The sequence below is a fragment of the Punica granatum genome, chromosome 8 (genome assembly GCF_007655135.1).
Source record: "Punica granatum isolate Tunisia-2019 chromosome 8, ASM765513v2, whole genome shotgun sequence".
NCBI lineage: Eukaryota > Viridiplantae > Streptophyta > Magnoliopsida > Myrtales > Lythraceae > Punica > Punica granatum.
In genome coordinates this window covers 11,231,618-11,250,308 of record NC_045134.1, presented here as the reverse complement: position 1 = coordinate 11,250,308, position 18,691 = coordinate 11,231,618, and the positions used below count along the sequence as shown (strand labels likewise).

The 18,691-nt window shown below is 34.1% G+C and overlaps 2 protein-coding genes across 2 annotated transcripts; one reads left to right on the top strand and one right to left on the bottom strand.

Moving 5' to 3' along the window:
• Positions 1-227: 227 nt before the first annotated feature.
• LOC116189070 lies at positions 228-2,901 on the bottom strand. Its single transcript, XM_031518600.1, has 3 exons — positions 2,598-2,901; positions 1,554-1,634; positions 228-1,123 (listed from the first exon to the last, which is right to left on the bottom strand). The coding sequence occupies exons 1-3, from the start codon at positions 2,754-2,756 to the stop codon at positions 722-724; spliced, it is 642 nt and encodes a 213-aa protein (XP_031374460.1). The 5' UTR covers positions 2,757-2,901; the 3' UTR covers positions 228-721.
• A 10,756-nt stretch (positions 2,902-13,657) lies between these two features.
• On the top strand, positions 13,658-17,373 carry LOC116189389 (UDP-rhamnose/UDP-galactose transporter 6-like). The gene is made up of 6 exons (XM_031519044.1): positions 13,658-13,867; positions 14,791-15,022; positions 15,201-15,385; positions 15,467-15,667; positions 15,807-15,968; positions 16,689-17,373. The coding sequence occupies exons 2-6, from the start codon at positions 14,893-14,895 to the stop codon at positions 17,013-17,015; spliced, it is 1,005 nt and encodes a 334-aa protein (XP_031374904.1). The 5' UTR covers positions 13,658-13,867; positions 14,791-14,892; the 3' UTR covers positions 17,016-17,373.
• Positions 17,374-18,691: the final 1,318 nt, after the last annotated feature.

Here is an 18,691-nt window from a genome sequence, read left to right as displayed (position 1 = left end):
TATTTCCAACCACAATTCAAAAAATTTCCAATAAACTATATTTCCGCAGCATTTCAATTCCACAATTGTAAACGTTGTATGTTGTGTTTATGGCACTATGAACAGAGTGATATGGAATTGATATTTGAAATGTCACTATCCCCATGATAACCACCACCAATCAAGTTTGACGTCGGAGCATATTGTATAGAATGGTTGATGAAATTTCCGTTTACCTTGTGATATAATGACACTATGCAATGATTCAGACGTATATACTGAATATAATAAATTTACAGCATGATTCCCAAGTCAAGCTTCCCACTAAGTACAAATGGTAGATAGCTAAACAAAAACAAAAAGCAGTACCATAAGGTAAACCTTCTTCAGGTTCTTTCTGAAAAGCTGTATACGATATAAACCGAAACTTAAAGAATTCAATTGGGACAAGAGTACAAAGGATCAGCTGATAGTTTCATGGCTATTGGGATGACACACCTTAGAAATGAGAAGACGACATGCTAATGCATCAATCACTAAGGCTTCTACTCACTTTGGTGGGGTGATCTGGACAAGCATCATGTGCTTATTCTTGTGCCTAAGTAATGGTTTGATCCTCTCCTTTCTTTGCCTCACAAGGAACCGCAATCAAACTGACTAACTTCAAATTCGCACTCTCCAGCGACTCCGTTGATCAGATCACGGGACGGGGTTGTGAAACAGGCTACCCGGCGATCATCATTTAAGTGGATTCATGCGCTGGGCTGTCTGCATGCATGTCCATTGCAGAATCACTAGAACTGAGAGGATTGGAGTCCCTATTCTGGTTATGGAAGAAGTTAGGGTCATTGTTCCGAGATCCATTTCCAAATTGTGCTCCATTGCTAGGGTAGTATCCTCCCTGAGCCACGTGATAGGGCTGGAGGCTCCTACGAATGGGGCTGGACAAGGCGTTTGCGAATACCACTGAGTTCTTGGGCTGATCATAGTGCTCAAAACGAGGTCCCTGCCCTGCTACTGGGCCTGAAGAGGCCGAGGAAACTCCTAAGCCTGAGCCCGTAAAATGAACTACAGGATGCAATTGTTGATGCTGTGGTGCCCTTGGAGACACTAATGGCTCCTCTCCAGGATAGTCCAGCTCATTCTGGGGTGATACAGCATGAAATCAAAACTATCAGAAAAATATACGAGTGGCTGTACATAATAGCATTTCATATGCAATAGTTGAATTTTTTTAAGACCATAAGTAAATCAATTCGGGGGAAACTGGCAATAGCCTATAATCAACAGTAGGCAATAAGCAAAAGAATAGCTTATAAGTAAGAGTAGCCACGATTTCCAGATTTCCTTAAAAAAAGAATTACCAAGTAAAGGAACTAAATCCTCAAGTACCAACTTGTTGTTAGGCAATCAAGAGTAAACTAAAAATTATATCTAAACTGCTGGTAAAATAGTGCGACAAGATACAAATAGTAAAGCATACATTCAATCGATGGCAATCGACCTCTGATGATGCAACAAAATGTATAACAAACTATGAACTGAAGACAACATTGAGATAAATGAAAAAATACCTGAATATAGTTAAGTACATCGCTAGTTGATACCCTAGCTCCCCCTTCTTGCTGCCTCAGTAACCACTGATAAAGTTTTTCCTAGAACCAAAAACCACACATAAATGAATCGTCACGAATGCAATAAGACAAGAACATTTGATTGCAATCCAGATAGTTATATCCACGACAAGCAGAGAACCGTAATAACAGAATAAAGATACAACAAGATGAAAGCTTCATCGAGGAACCGAGAACATAGAAAAAAACTGATTTTGAATTGACTAGACAGACATCAACAGCAGACAGGAAACAAACTCAAAACCAATCACCGTGTCCTGAATTTGCAATTTTTGAGCAATCACCGTGAACCCACCAAGTCCTTTCTTAGAGATTTTTGTAAGCAAACTAAAATCACTAAGCCAGCACAAGACATGACATAACCAGCATTTAACCCTCAGTAATTGCATCATCAAAGAAAACCCACCAACAAAACTGTGGAGTCGCTGAACAAAGTTTGTGGAGTCACCTAAACCAATGATCATAGTCAAAACAATATATTCCCAAAAAGCCAACGTGCTTGAAAAGCCACTCTTTATGTCACTACAGTATCATCCTAGTAAAATCAAGAACAAAAAACAACTCCACAATCCAGTTGTCTGTCTGGAAGTATTATCATGAGCAAAAAACTCGTTATAAGCTTTAAAAAGACGACATCTATCACCTCGCTTGAAGCATCAAATGGCTATCGCGAGAAAACAATTGAAATGTACACTAAACAGAAAATCAGAACAATTTCAGGTTTAATAATCTCAATAGAATCACAATCAGATATCAATTCATGGCCAACGAGAACATGTTAACAACGACAAACAACAGAGCAAAAGATAAACCTATGAAATCCTCCATCAACAGAAAGCTCAAGGCTTGCTGAAACAAGAAGCTATTTTCCCTCAAATCACCAACTCAACAAACTGAATGAACAACCCGATGAGATTAAAAATTCAGCAGGAGAAATCACGCGCAAAAACCTAGCTGCAAATCAAACGGCTTCAGGAAACATACGAGGCCGTGTCGTTCGCCGGCCTGGAAGGAGAGCTTCTGGTGGTTCATGGCCTGAGTGTAGAGCTGCGAGAGGGAGTTCGCGGCGCTGCAGAACGAGGCGTACATGGTTCGATCCACTTCGTCGAGGCTCGTGGCGATGGACTTCCGCTTCTTCCCCATCTCCGGCGGCCTCCTCCGGGTCCGATTGCGGCCTCTCTAGGTCGATCCTGGCGTGGCGGTCCCGGCCGATCAGGGACGTGTCGGTTGCGTTTTCTGTGAGAAATTATGCCCTTTGCATTGCAAGGGAGAGAGAGAGAGTGTGCGCTAGGGGGTTTTGTAGTTTTGTTTGATGGGAAAGGTGCACGTAAAGGAACCCAAGTTGTGGAGCACGTGATCGTTGCCCATCAAGGAGGGTTTTTTCCTCCTTAGGTAAAAATTATGTACTTTTCAACTTATATCAAATTTAGCACGTACCTTCATGATTTTCTGCCACAATACATATTCATATTGTTTGTTTAAAGTCTAGCGCTCCTTCGATTTTCGTTTATTTTTTTCGTTAAGTTAAATGATAATGTGGCACATTTAAACATCAACATGCCATCATTCCATCGAAATGAAGGAAAAAGATAATAATGATGGAATACCATTTCTAACGTAAATAAGAAACTATTAAAAAAATAAAATGCAATGAAGAAAGAAGCATTCCATTCCATTTCATTATACTCTTGTGTACCAAACGGAACCTAAGAGTGACAAAAGGATCGCCAGCCACTGCATTATACCTGAAATTGAAACCGAACCCTACCCTGTTGGAAACTGAAACCTACCCAAAACCTGAATTATACTACAGGTTTCGGGTACCCTGTTAGAACCTGTGAATTTTTTTTTCTCTTTAAGCATAATAAATGAAATAAATAACTAAAAAGAAAAAAGATCACATTCACAATATTGTAAAACAAATAAATGTCGACATAGATTAGTCGGATCACATCCATCCACAGAATAAATGATTATATAGCTTTCCTTAGGATTATATAATAGACAAAGCAAATAGGCAACTAAAAGATTATGTAACTGTTTGGTAAAAGAATGATAATGTAACTCCTCTTAGTAGACAAAGCAAATAAGCTCTCCTTAGGATTATGTAACTACTACATTGCACATAAAAAAATATGTAAATATAAAATAATCTTTTTAGAAAAAATATAGGTCCCAGGTACCGGTTCCGTGGGTACCGTGTATGTTGGAACCAGAATCGAAACCTATTTTCACCAATTCATTAAATTACTATCCGGACCCTACCCAATTTTCATTTAGAATTACTGGGACCCTACCATAATGGATAGGTTCCAATCGGTTTCGGGTATACTCGGTATTCATGCACACCCCTAATTACCCCTAATAGTATCTAGTTGTTTTTCAACATTTTCATCTAAATTATGTTCTTGAAAATAACTTATAACTAGCACTCACACACGCGATACGCATGTGCGCAATTGTTTTTCTATTTTTATCCAATCCCAAATTTTATTTTTATGAAAAATTTGTTAGATTTATGGGAATTATGATTTATCTTTATGAATATTTGATAGTTGTAACTAATTAAGTAAATGTGGCTAGTTTTTTTTCAATGAAAAGAAAGTAGTTGCATTTTAAGAAATTTTATTTTATTTTTGTCGGTAAAAATAAGAGAATAAGTAGGAGTAAGGTTTTACAATAAGATCAAACTATAGAAAAACTAAAAGCAATTACAACATGAGGCTTTCTATTAAACAATAGTATATACAAGGTATCATTTTTTTCGAAAAAGAAATAAGAAAAACATCCATCTTCTCTACCAAGTAAACCAACTCGGCCTCCTCTATTCTTTCTTGATCGTCTCTTATTATCTCTCTCTACTTGTTATTGCCCCAATTTACATCTATTTTCCGCATTTCAAGGGAAAGATGGGTAAGACATGAGATGGACCAAATGAAGCCCATGAGACTAATTGGATTCGGTGCAATCCACGTGAAGTTGGAGAAGAAAGGAATTTGGCCAATTATGGGTGGCCAATGCGGAATTGCCCATAATTAGAGTTTGTGCAAGTACCAAGTCCAAGCCAAGCACATGGCATCACCCATCCAAAGGATAGTTGGAGGGTGGGAGTGACGGCACATGGAAAGAAGATTATGGTAAGATCCCGCTCAAGTTAAGGACCATTTATATATCCTATCATATATGAGCTTGATGACACATGTTGCATGCCGCCAGGGAAGTTGCATGCGCACTGCGGAACACTGAGGTTTGTCTTAGCTATCGAGTGTTTTCATGTCTAGCCGAAGAAGATAAGTGTTGGTTTCTTTTTTGAGTTTCAATATGAGGTATTAGTTGTCATGTCTTATACTAGTGATCCCATTGCATTGGAAGAGATTGAGATACATTTTCTGGACTATCGAATTTTAAGAAATTTTTATTGCTTTTTTCAGTAAAAATAAGAGAATAAATAGGAGTGGGTTTTACAATAACATCAAACTATAGAAAAATAAGAATGACTACAATAGGAGACATTCGATTAAATAATAATGTAAATAAGATATTATTTTTGTCGAAAAAGAAATAAGAAAAACATCCATCTTCTCTACCAAGTAAACCAACTCGGTCTCGTCTATTCTTTCTTGTTCGTCTCTTATTATCTCTCTCATGCTTGTTCTTGACCCCTACTTATATCTATTTTTCGCTCTTCGCGGGAAAGATTGGTCAAGACATGAGATGGATCAAATGAAGCCCACGAGATTATTTGGGTTTAACGCAATCCACTTGAGGTTGGAGAAGAAAGGAGCATGGCAAGTTATATATGGTGGCCAATGGGGAATTGCCCATAATTAGATTTTGTGCAAGCCCAAGCCCAAGCACGGCATCAGCCATCCAAAGGATAGTTGGAGGGCGGGAGTGGAATCACAAGGAAAGAAGATTATGGTAAGATCTCCCTCAAGTCAAGGACCATTTATATAATGCATGTTGCATGTCGCTAGGGAAGTTGCATGCGCACTGTGGAACACTAAGGTTTGTCTTATCAAGCTCATATAATATTACTAGTCGTGGAGCCCGTGCGTTGCACTGGTAAAACGTGATTCATTTTTTTTCTTTTTGTCAATGTTATTACATATCATCCATGTATTTTAATCTACTATATATTGTAATTTACAATCATCAAAAGTTTGTTATATCATACATACATATATATATATATATATGAATGATAATGAATTAAAAATATTTTTTTATTCGGCTTATTATAAAAAATTAAAAAAAATCGAAAAATTTCATTCAATGATCAATATTGGAAAAAATTCATAATATTGGATATTAAAATTAGAAAAACTCAAAATCTTTTTTCAATTTTAAAAGTTTCAAAGTTTATGATTTATCATATATTATGTGACTAACAATATATCATAAAAAAAGAAAAATATTTCTTTTTTATCTAGATCTTAACATAAAATATTTTTTACAAATTAAAAGTCTTTTTATTAAATTTTTTTTACTAAAAATTATTATTTTTAAATATCTTTTAAAGACTCATAATTTTTTGATTAAAAATTGTTATAAAATTTAGAAAAACTAAAGCAGCGAAAATTCCATTAAAAATCAACATTAGAAAAATTCATAAAATTCCAATATGTTTATTCTAATATTCAATATTAAACATTAGAGAAACCAAAATCATGTTTTAATTTTTAAAAATTAAAGGTTTGTGATTTATTAAATATTAAATTTTTGGGTAAAATGCACCAACCTCGCTTGAGGTTTGGAGAAATGGTATTTAACCTATTTGTTAAAAAAATAGGCACTTAGTCCCATTTGACTTATTTGACAACACTATTATTTTTGGGAAAAACTTTAATTGGTTCATAACTCATTGATTTTTCTTTTCAAGACCATACATTTACTTTTTATTGAATAAAGCAATCACATTATACAAATATTTTTATAAGGCCTTTCTAATATAAATTTAAATTTTTGAAAAAAAATAAAATAAAAAAGAAATTGTTCAAAGAGGGAGGAGAAAGGCCTCAAGTAACTGGGTGGTGGTCATTAAATGAAAAAACACTCAAATGACATTGAGTGTAATACTTGTGAAAATAACCAATTTCATATACAAATTTAAAGTCACATAAAACAAATTAAGATATTTTGAAATTTAAATTTGGTTAGGGTCAGGTCCATATCAGATTTTTCCAAAAACCCTAGACTCTAATTAAAGTATGAAATCATTTGAAATTGAAATTGGGATATTTGGTTTTTGGATCGGGATAGGTCCCCCCTCCCTCTCTTTATTTGTCCTCCTTATCAAAGCTTTCAACTATTTTTATAATTTATTTTAAATTTACTTTAATATAATATTAAATTTAAAAATGGTAAAGACCTTGTATGGACATTTTATGTGGTATGAACCTTATTCAATAAAAATAAATAAATGTATGGACTAAAAAAAAACTAAGAGTTATGACCTTCTCACAAGAAAACATAATTTGGTCAACTAAATCAAATGGAATTAAGTGCATATTTTCTCAACAAATGAGGTTAAGTGCTTTTCTCTAATCTTTAAGAGAGGTTATTGCATTTTACCATAAATATTTTATCATGAAAAATCTTTTGAAATTGAAAAGAATCTTTTCTATCAATAATTATTATAAAAATAATAAAAACTCAAAAAATCGAGAAAAATTCTATTCGAAACGGATTATTCTTGGACAATTTTAAGTGAGACAATCAAAAGAATAATAATAATAATAATAATAATAATAATAATAACAACAACAAATCGTTGATTAGAAAATTCTTGAAATAATAATTCACATCTGGAATAGTTTTACGATCATTATTTGATAGGAAAACTCTTTTTTCTAATTGGTGAAGATTTAAATTTATAGGTGCTAAGTCATTAGGAATACTTCTTGATGATTAAACTTATTCATTGACTAATCTTATTTCTTGCTGCTAAATCATCAGTACTATTGGTATAATTATATTGGTCTCTTGAACCATATTTAACGTTTGTTAGGAAAGAAATTAATACGGAGGTTAGAAGAAGATAGAGAAGAGACAAACACAAAGCAACCAAACTGAGGACAGTTCTAGCTTGCAAAAACATAAAAAGGTAGACGCACAAAAAAAATTAAAAAGTTGAGATTAGTTTTTTTTACGGTTTTCATATTTTTGCAATCAAGAATTTGGAGTGAAACAAACGACCACGACAACAACAATAACAACAATATCAACAACAACAATAATAATTTAACAAGTAGCCTTGCGTTTTTTGGAGCCGCGTCTAGTGATAAATGCATTTTTTTGGAGCTGAATAGGGAACAATTTGTGTGAGTGGTACTTCCTATTTATAACGTAACATACAACATCAAGAAAGTATAATCATGATTTATATTTAAAATGATTTATTTACATTGTAGATTATACTTTTTGAAAAGTATAATATGATTTATTTTTGAAAAGAAAATATTAGTTATCTACATGGTAAAAAATAATTACATGACTATAATACATCTGTAAATGAAAAGCTAGGATTTGAAATCATCTCCTCTATTATTTACATATAAAATATAACAACAATAATTGAGCAGCTCGCCTTGCGTTTTTTAGAGCCGCATCTAGTGGTAAATGTATTTTTTGGAAACTGAATAGGGAATAATTTATGTGGGTGGTACTTCCTATTTATAACGTAAGATACAGTATCTAGAAAGTGTAACCTGATTTATTTTTTTAAAAGCAAATATGATTTATTTACTGATAGACAACAACAACAATAATTAATAAATTCACCTTGCGTTTTTTAGAGCTGCGTCTAGTGGCAAACCTATTTTTGGGAGCTGAATAGGGAACAATTTATGTAGGTGATACTTCCTATTTATAACGTAACATACAATATATAGAAAGTATAATCCGATTTAATTTAGAAAAGCAAATATGATTTATTCACTTGGTAAGAAATAATTACATGACTATAATACGACATCTATAAATGAAAAGCTAGGATTTGAAATCATCTCCTCTACTATTTAAATATCTATAAAATATATTATCAAATCTATAAAATCTCCTCGTGAATTAAAAATTTTAAAAATAAAAAAAATCCGAAAAAATTCTATTCAGAAACAGAGCATTCTGAGACTATTTGACTGGACCCATCTCGTTCTTGCTATATATATATATATGTAGATATATAGATGTGCTCATATAATTCATATTCGACAATACTATGTGCCCGCATGTGATTATTGTAATAGGATATTTAAGTAATGATAAAAATGGAAAGCTAGGATTTGAAATCATCTCCTCTACTATTTACATATCTATAAAATATATTATCAAATCTATAAAAACTCCTTGTGAACTAAAAAATTTTAAAAATAAAAAAATCTTGAAAAAATTCTATTCAGAAACATAGCGTTCTAAAATTATCTGGTCGGGCATATCTCGTTCTTGCTTTCATATATATATATATATATATGTGCTCATATAATTCAGTTGCAACAATGCATGTGCCGCATGTGATTATCATAATAGGATATTTAAGTAATGATAAAAATCTTATGTCATTTTGGGCGCAATTCTATGGTATAGTCATTATGACGTAATCACATTTTCAATCGTTGGATGATCAGTTATTTATTTATCCTTATTCATTAATACAATCTAACTGTGCCAAAATTGATTGCACTAGAAAAGTGAATCGCCATAGAATTTTCCCATTTCAGGGGTTTTAATCCATATTCATATATATAATAAAATTCACTCTTACAAACAATTAATAGGCCTATATTTAATAGAGTTAGAAATATCAATTTGCTTTATTTATCAATTAATTTTCATAAAATTTTCTTATTCTTATTAAATTTGAAAAATAAATGCAAAAAAATTGTATGTTTTGTTTTATTTATTAGTACTTATTTTTTCAATTAAGGTCGAAGATATGATATAATTTGAGATTATTCTATAATTATAAATAAATTTTAATTTTAGTATTCATATATCCATTTATCTATATATATAGTAAAAAACATATGAGGAAGCTCCTCGGATTGATATAATTTAGAAAATTATCTATCTATGTAGATTTTATAGTTATATATATATTTATATATATATATATTAATTAGAAGTTGGTATAAATAATGAAAAATGCGTAATTTCATAAATATTTAAAATTCAAATTTAAATTGTTCAAATTATCAATGGGGTAATTAATTAATTAATTAAATGACTTAAAAGCAAGTTTTTTTATTTAAAAAATTAAATAAATCATGCAACTTTATGATACAAAGATAGGACACTAAAAGAAACAATCAATAATGATTTATGTAATTTTCAGAAAATATAAAGATTTTCACAAGGCACTGATTTAATGGAATTAAGGTTATCTGAAAAATTAAAATTTATCACAAATTCTATAAGCTTATGAATCATTAAAAAAACTAACATTTGAAAATTAGAATGTCACAAAACAATGTTTTTTAGAGCAAAAATAAATTTGTGAGTTAGTAAAAATATGAACTAAATATCCATGATAAATTAATATATTGATCATTAATCAATATATAATTCATATAGTATAATAAAATTAGTTACAAAATTTTTATTTAATCATTTATATTTAGTCTAATATTACCGTAGATTATTATTTTGAATTTCAAATTAATCATTTATTTTTACTAATAAGAAAGTTATTGTTAAAAATTGAATAGTTCTCATAAAAATACTAATAGGTATACGATAATGAATCCGTGTAATGCACGAGATAGAATACTAGGATTATGTAGACTTGTTTGCAATTAATGTTAGGGGTATATGTGTGTGTGTATATATACACTATGTTTTCAGAATTGCACAGATTTTGTAAATAAAAATTAATAATAAAGAATTGAATTTAAATTTACAAAATAATTAAGAAACTGAATTATAATAGTTTGTCAGTATGGATTTTATAGTTATAAAATTTTTTATATGTAGCATACAACGTTTGTTTTGTACCATATAATAGACAAATAATTATTAGAGATCATTAGATAATGTTTAATATATTGATTCAATTATTAATTTAATTTCTTATAAAATAATTTTAAAGATCTAAAAGTGTCAACCATTCGATATTATTTGATGTCAGTACAGTTGAACGAAACTCATATAAATAGGAAAGAATAGTGAGCAATTATATTTATGTCAAAGAATCCTAAGACAAAGCTAACATTTCAAAATCTATTAATTTGTTTTAAAAACTTATACCGCTGAAATTAAAAATATTTCAATAATCTATTGACATTATTATTTAAAATTAAATGACTAATATTACTTATCATTTAACATATAAATTTATTTTGTACACATAATTTTGTTAATCTGATAATATATGGCTCAATTCCATGAAATTAAATGACAACTCCATAGAATTAGATAGATTTTAAATGAGCACTGACAAACATTAAATAAAAATAATATTAGTGAAAACATATTCATTAATATCTTTTGTGAATAAGTTTGTCTCATATCAATATTTAAAATTAAAAATATAAAAAATGATTTAGGAAAAGAGATTATATGATATGCATCATGCTAGCTTTGGGACATAAATTATATAAATAAAAGAAAGGTCGTGTTTGTATACAACTTAATTAAATAAGTACTTAAAAATTAGTTATAAGTTTGTTACATGAGAAAATGAATAGGAGAGAAAGATAAAGATGAAATATAATAGTCTTATCTACTTAATAATTGAGTAAAAAATCACTTAAATAGTAAGTAAAATTTTGACTTAATGAAATAAGTCATTTTTCATTTATTGGTACTCTCTACCCCTCACAAAACATTTTCTCACCCTTGTCTTTCCGACTCTCTTCCCATACATTGAGAATATCAAAATTACCTAATTTTTTTGGGAAAAATTACACAATTTTTTTCGGTTACAAAGGATGTACAATGCCTAATACAATAAATGGAAAATACTAAATAACTAATAAATGGGCACGGACAGCCCCATTAGATATCAACCTACAACCTCTAGGTCCACGGACAAGGGCGTGTGCCACTGATTTACACTCTCTTTTGATAAAAAAAATACACAATAGACTTGGTTGGGGATCTTACTTTTGTACTTGATTATATGCTCTATTCTTTGCAAGCTCTCACAGAAATATGCCAATGGAACTATATAGCTAAATTAGAATTAGAAAATAATTGGAAAAAATCACGTTCTATCTCGTGTAAAGCACGTGTTATACGACTAATATCGTATGATATAATATTAATAGAAAAGATAGAGTTAAACTGTTTTGGCAAATCATGTTCTATAGGTTTTGGATGAACAGATCTTCGACATAAATATTTATCATTTATAATTACTTTTCATACTTATATATTACATATTTTTCTATTACAAACTTATTACATATTTAATAACTCTTTTTTACTATATTTAATATCTTTTGTAACCAATATATAATTGGGTTAATTACGTCAAAAATCATGAACTTTCACTCAATTTCCAAATCTAGCATAAACTCTCAAATTTTCCAAAACTAGCAGCACGTTACCTACGTTAGATCAAATATATCATTCGTCTCCAATTTCATCGCGATTTCTGACGTGGCAACTGACAATTGCCGACTTGGATTTATGGTCCTACTCATTTTTCAATAAGACCCTAATATTTCTCATTTTTCAATTTGGCCCCATATTTTTGTCTCTTTTCTTCCTCCTTAAACACATCACCGAGAAGCAGCAACAAAAGAAGGTCGGAAATAAGAAAATTATGCAAAAAGAATCATCATTTTGACGAGAATAATAATAGGAGATGAACGGTAATCCATTAAGATGGAACTAGGAGATGTGAGGAGAGTGAGTGTGTGTCTTACCGTACAGTAGGGAAGGGACTCACGATGGCTGGGAGCTTTAGTCGGAGGTTGCCGACAGCGATCAAGAGGGTGTGAAGGGCGTGGGAGATGCCTCCAAGCTAAGCTAAAGAGCAGTAATGACGTCATAGCCGGAGAGGGGGTGGGGGGGGGGGGGAGCCCCTATCTGGGTTGGGGCCCCCTCCCTTGTTTTTTGAATAGAAAATAAGGAAGAGGGATGGAGGCCTCGACCAGACAAAGGGCTCCCCTGCCGGCCTCGACCCCTCGGGCGAGGTGGCCTGAGTCCATCTACCTCGCTCGAGGGCCGACGGGGGAATCCCCAAATGGGTTGGGGGGCTCCTCCCCTCGTCCCCTATTTTTCTATTAGAAAATAGGGGAAGAGGGGTGGGGGTTCCCGACCCATTTGGGGATTCCTCCGTTGGCCCTCGACCCCTCAGGCGAGGTGTCTAGACTCGAGCCACCTCGCCCGAGGGGTCGAGGGAGCTCCATTCTGGTCGAGGCCCCCCACCCCTCTTCCTTTTTTTTTTTTCTATTAGAAAACAAGAAGAGGGGGAAGGGGGCCCCCAACTTGGCTGGGGGCTCCACCGCCGTCTCTTGATCCCCAAAGAGAGGTGGCCCGAGTCCAGCCACCTTGCTCGAGGGGTTGGAGGGGGGAGCCCCTAGCCGGGTCAGTTCCCCTCCCCTCTCCCCATGCTTTTCAATCTCGAACAGGGAAAAATGGGAAGGGAACCGACCTGATTGGGGGTTCTCCAGCCAGTCCTCGATCGCTCTAGCGAGGTGGCCAGACTCAGGCCACCTTACCTTAGGGGTTGGCGGGGAGCTCATTCCTTTTTTTATTGGAGAAGTTCGAAGGACATCTTATATAATAGAAGTGGCGTTGATAGAGTTACGCGGACTTCAAATTTATATTTTCTAACTCATCTTTTACTAGTAATGATCGCTAAGTCTACGTATATGCATGCCTTTTCATATCTATTTTAAGGTTAATTCTTATCTTAACATATGCGCTTCTTTATATTCAAATTTGTGTTTTCATCGTTCCGGAATCGATATAAGTTAAAGTTCAACCAATAACTGGTTGGTTTCTATTACAATTTATTTATTTTTAATTTGTGTTAAATATTTTGAAAAAAAAACGGAAGAAGAAAGAAATAAAAACCGAAGTGAAGATCTTGGCGGCTTTTATTACTTCCTTCACCGCCAGCTCGGAGCCTTCTCTCTCTCTCTCTCTCACTGCAGCTTCCGAATCAAATCCTCAAAGTCTTCAATTCCACCGATCTAACGTTTCTCTTCATCAATCCGCCTTCAGCTCCCATTCAGCCTCACCGGCCATCAGTCTCTCCCGCTTCTCGGGACGCCGATCACTGTGGATCTAGGTTTTCTCCGAAGGTACATTTCAAATTGCTTCATTAGATTACGGATTGGGATTGATCGGTGTCAGATTCATTGATCCGTCAACTCAAATTCAGCTCCCGCTGCAGGAACGCGGCATAGTTTGATTCCCTTAGTCTTAGGTTTCTGGATCGTTTAATAATGATTTTACTTAATTGCGCATTCCTTTTAAAGTAGTTCCTTTCGTATTGAACCCGACAAATTCAGTTCAAAATTCTGTTGATTGAGCTGAAACGTTGTTAAATCCAAGCCACAGCTCGGTCCGGTATGTACTGTGGTTAGCTCAACCGATCGTGCTGTAGGTACATTGAGCTGATAGCATAATCTGTGACTACTATTGATTTCTGTGTAAGGGCTTCCGGCCAGCTGATGAACGCGCAGTGATCTAATCTGAATCAGTGATTTCGACTTTCCCCAGTTTTGTATCTGGTGTAAATTGTAATTCAATGATTGAGAGGACAGATTTGAGATCTGTTGAAGTTTCTTGATTGCAGCGGTGTGATCTCGGTAATGAACCCTCATGAAATCGTTTTGGATTGCTTCGATGAAGCCTATGTATGTAAGAGTCCAGAAAGAGGGGGAAATGAAAATCCTAACCCTCAAAAAGTTTATACTAATTTTCCATAAATGATGGGAATCTGGTTCTTGACCCTACTGAATTAAGTGCCCTCATCATTCTGCAATGACAACTTTTTTTTTTTATCGGTTTGTGATTGTTCTCCTAACTTTGAATTTTTTGCTTGAAAGAGAAGATTTTGGGATGCCATAGTAATTACTTAATTGGTAATGTGTATTGGCAACAGGAGCAGGACCATGTTTAGATATAGCATGGTGTTTAGGGCTCCAATACATCACTTATAAAATTGCTGATATCCAGGCAATTTTATTTTACATTTCTGATGATCTTCACTTCCTTTTAGGACCTCTCCAAGTCATTTTAGTTGTTGCGACTCCAACTCGAGAGTTTTCTTTATGGAGGCTGAGGGTTAATCTTTTGGAAGATTTGCTTGGGATACATAAAGATGGCTCCTGCTAGCAAGGCAGACAGAAAGGCAGCTGCTGATGTGGCTGCTTGGATGTTCAATGTTGTCACATCAGTTGGAATTATCATCGTCAATAAAGCCTTGATGGCTACTTATGGTTTCAGTTTTGGTAAGCTTCTTCTTTGAAATTTCTTGATAAAAAGTTGCAATATTATGTCCTGCTGATCTTGTTTACCTAACTGGAAGCATGGTGCAGTCACTCATAAAATAAAATAAAAATTGGCATTAGGATGTCGCTCACTGTGCAATTGCTTTTCTTCTAAAGTTTTCAGTAAACTTTATTGCAGCAACCACGTTAACTGGTTTGCATTTCGCTACCACGACGCTGATGACTGCTGTTTTGCGGTGGTTGGGCTACATCCAATCCTCTCATCTTCCTCCGCAAGAGCTTCTAAAATTTGTCATCTTTGCCAACTTTTCTATTGTTGGAATGAACGTCAGTCTAATGTGGAACTCAGTCGGGTTCTATCAGGTAACTTAACTTGTGGATTCTAAGCTTTTTAACTCTTTCTAAATAATTTTAAAATTTCATGTGCTGTTAATCGATTGGCAGATTGCAAAGCTAAGCATGATTCCTGTCTCCTGCTTTCTGGAAGTTGTATTGGACAAAATACGATACTCTAGAGATACAAAGTTAAGCATAGCTGTTGTTTTGCTGGGTGTTGGTGTTTGCACCATAACAGACGTCAGTGTCAATGCTAGAGGCTTTATTGCTGCCTTCATTGCAGTCTGGAGCACTTCACTTCAACAATATGTGAGTTCCTTTTGGGGAGAGTTTATTGTTGATATCATAATTACGTTTAATGCATTTGCTGATGGGAAATGTCTTTCTCTTCCATTTATATGATTCATAACTTCATCGTGTGATAATTTTGTTATATCTACATGTGCAGTACGTTCATTTCCTTCAAAAGAAATATTCATTGAGTTCTTTCAACTTGCTTGGACATACTGCTCCTGCCCAGGCAGCCTCCCTGCTGCTATTAGGCCCATTTCTGGATTATTGGATGACAAACAAAAGAGTGGATGCCTATGACTATGACATAGTCTCTGTGGTAAGTTCTCAGTAGTACTTTGTGGTCAAGGCTTTGGTAATAATATGTTTTTTCCCCCCATAGATTTATATTTGCATTCTCATATCTGGGGACATACTTATTTGATTTATGAAAGAGAAGGGCCTGGTCAGCTTGATAGAGTTTAGTCAATTGATTGGTCATGAATTAATCAAAGTAACTTAAAACCGATTGTTTAAGCACTGATGGTGCATTTGATACGGCAAAAATGTAATAGTATAAAAGCTATAATATACTATGATTGCCCATTTCACCATACCAACATGCCACTGATTAATAGGTTACACCACCTAAATGACTGTTTAAGGAATCAATGCCACCGTCCCACATGTCTGCACTAGGTGGTAACTATAGGGTGAACACCCCCTTTTAGTCTTGAAGAGATCCAGGATTGCAGCCATATCTTCCTCGGAATTTGGTCAAGCAATAAAAATTTAGCTGCTCCCATTGTGAGATGCAGTGTTTTCCTTTTTATGACTGCCCAAAAACGGAATTTGATGAAATGAATGAAAACTTGGTTGCTACATAGGACTGACAATTAATAGAAGCTATATTCTGTTGAATACTGTTCTAATTATTACAGTGAGTTTTCTTTTGAAAAATTAAGCAGAAACGTCATCATTCACATGCTTTCCTGCTTATTGTCTACGTTCGGTTAGAATAATCTTCTGACTGTTCAATATCCATCCTGGCCTTCTGCAGATGTTTATAGTTCTTTCGTGCACTATCGCCGTTGGGACCAATCTGAGTCAGTTCATCTGCATAGGCAGATTTAGCGCAGTCTCTTTTCAAGTGATTGGTCACATGAAGACAATCCTCGTTCTGATAATGGGCTTCCTCTTCTTTGGGAAGGAAGGCCTCAATCTTCAAGTCGTGGTGGGCATGGTGATAGCAGTAATGGGAATGATCTGGTATGGGAATGCCTCATCTAAGCCCGGCGGAAAGGAGAGACGTAGTAGTCACTCTCTCCCCACGAGCAGACAACATAAACACGGCAGCGAGTCCACTGAGCTCGACGGGAAAGTTTAGACATTCTGGTAGGGAGCGGATCTTAGAAAATCAGTTTGACCCAAGACACTGATTTATCTTGTGAGGTTAGCAAAATCCTATTTTCTTTTTCCTTTTTCCTTTTTCCATTTCCCCTTTTTTGTTTTATTATTATTGTTCCCTAGTCCCCATTAATTTCCCTGATAATGTAATTCTTTTTTTTTCCCTTTATATATTGTCGCTTGAATTTGAGTGTTTTTGGGGAACAGATATTTGCTGAATAGGATTGGTAGGTTTTGCGAAATCTTTCATTTGTTGTTCAAACTTAACTTATAGTAACTAAGGATTTGATTCATTTTAATGTTCACAATTTATAGAGTTTGTTTCAAATTCTGTTCCACCAATATTCTGGTATATTGTTTCGACACTGTTTGGAATCCTCTTATGCAAGAATTCAATTCACCTGAGAAGAATTTAACTGAATTATGCTGGTTGGATTGTAAAAGATATAAAAATTAAATTAAAAATGCAAGATTTGTGTTGGAGTTGAAATTGGACCAAAATCAACAAGAATTGGCCATAATTCGATTCAATTAGTTGTTACGAGTTTAATTTTATATCGTGAATGAAATTAATAATATTATGAATTAATAAAGTCAACAAGAATTGGCCATAATTCAATTCGTTCTAAAATGTATTCTTAATAATATTATGCAATTCATCTCAATTAACTCTACAGAAGTTTCAAACAACATATTTCTTTTAGAATTAAATTCAATTGAATTAAACTGAAATGAACTAAATTCGACTTATTTCTTATAAGGATTTATTCAAAAAAGGGTATAAATTTAGTTTTTGCTTTGGTGAGAATTATACGGCCTCAAAAGCACTCTCTTCTCTCATTATACAAAACGTACAATTTGATCTTTGATAAAAATAGTTCCCGAAAAATATTATTTAGGCAAATTAGTCTTTCTATTCACTAATATCAGACACGTTAGTCCTTCTGACCCTCCTTGATCTTGTCTCTAACAGAAAAGATAGATGCAAACCCTTATCCTTTGATTTGAAACGTTATGTTTTACATGAAACTCAAAACTACATGGTTTTGGTTGGTTTGCGACCTTGCACGGGCGACCTCTTCCAATGCAAAGTCACTGGAGGCCCTTGAAGCCTTTTGGTGACCTCGATCAGGAGGGAGGTGGCCAGGCAGAGGGCCACTAATCTGTCCCCTCCTCTCTCTCTCTCCCCTGGAACGTGAGCAGGACAGATTGAAGCCCCTTGGCCGAGCACCTCCCTTCATCGAGCGACGTTGTTTGAGGCCTCTGATCTCTCTAGCGATCTTGCCTAAGGGTGCGATTGCTAGCCAAGGGCCTAAGGTCTCCTCAGTCCTCTCCACCCAATATCTCAAATAAAATGTTTTATTAGGGAAAAAAGGTACAAAAAAAATGTAATTTTGGATCTCCTCTGCAATTTAACGTTTTAAATGTTTTGTTGATGAGTAAGTTTGTTGTTCATCCACGTTAGTTGAGATTTAGTTAGAGTAGGTTGAAGACGACATCCGTGGTGTTTCACATTCCCATTTTCCTAAGTTTGTTTTTAGATCGAGTTTATCTCTCATAAAACATAAAACTGGACTAATCACACATTTGACATAATCAAACATTGAAAAATGGGTGGGTAAAACCCTAGGTTTTAGGTTTTTGGCAAAATACATT

What these genes read in the sequence shown, in the direction of transcription:
- LOC116189070 (XM_031518600.1), bottom strand. Translation starts at nt 2,756, where the DNA reads ATGGGGAAGAAGCGGAAGTCCATCGCCACGAGCCTCGACGAAGTGGAT. An exon ending in CCGGCGAACGACACGGCCTC is followed by an intron (nt 1,635 to 2,597) that starts GTATGTTTCCTG and finishes TTTTGGTTCTAG; the next exon opens with GAAAAACTTTATCAGTGGTT. An exon ending in ATGTACTTAACTATATTCAG is followed by an intron (nt 1,124 to 1,553) that starts GTATTTTTTCAT and finishes GTATCACCCCAG; the next exon opens with AATGAGCTGGACTATCCTGG.
- LOC116189389 (XM_031519044.1), top strand. Translation starts at nt 14,893, where the DNA reads ATGGCTCCTGCTAGCAAGGCAGACAGAAAGGCAGCTGCTGATGTGGCT. An exon ending in ACTCAGTCGGGTTCTATCAG is followed by an intron (nt 15,386 to 15,466) that starts GTAACTTAACTT and finishes ATCGATTGGCAG; the next exon opens with ATTGCAAAGCTAAGCATGAT. An exon ending in GCACTTCACTTCAACAATAT is followed by an intron (nt 15,668 to 15,806) that starts GTGAGTTCCTTT and finishes CTACATGTGCAG; the next exon opens with TACGTTCATTTCCTTCAAAA.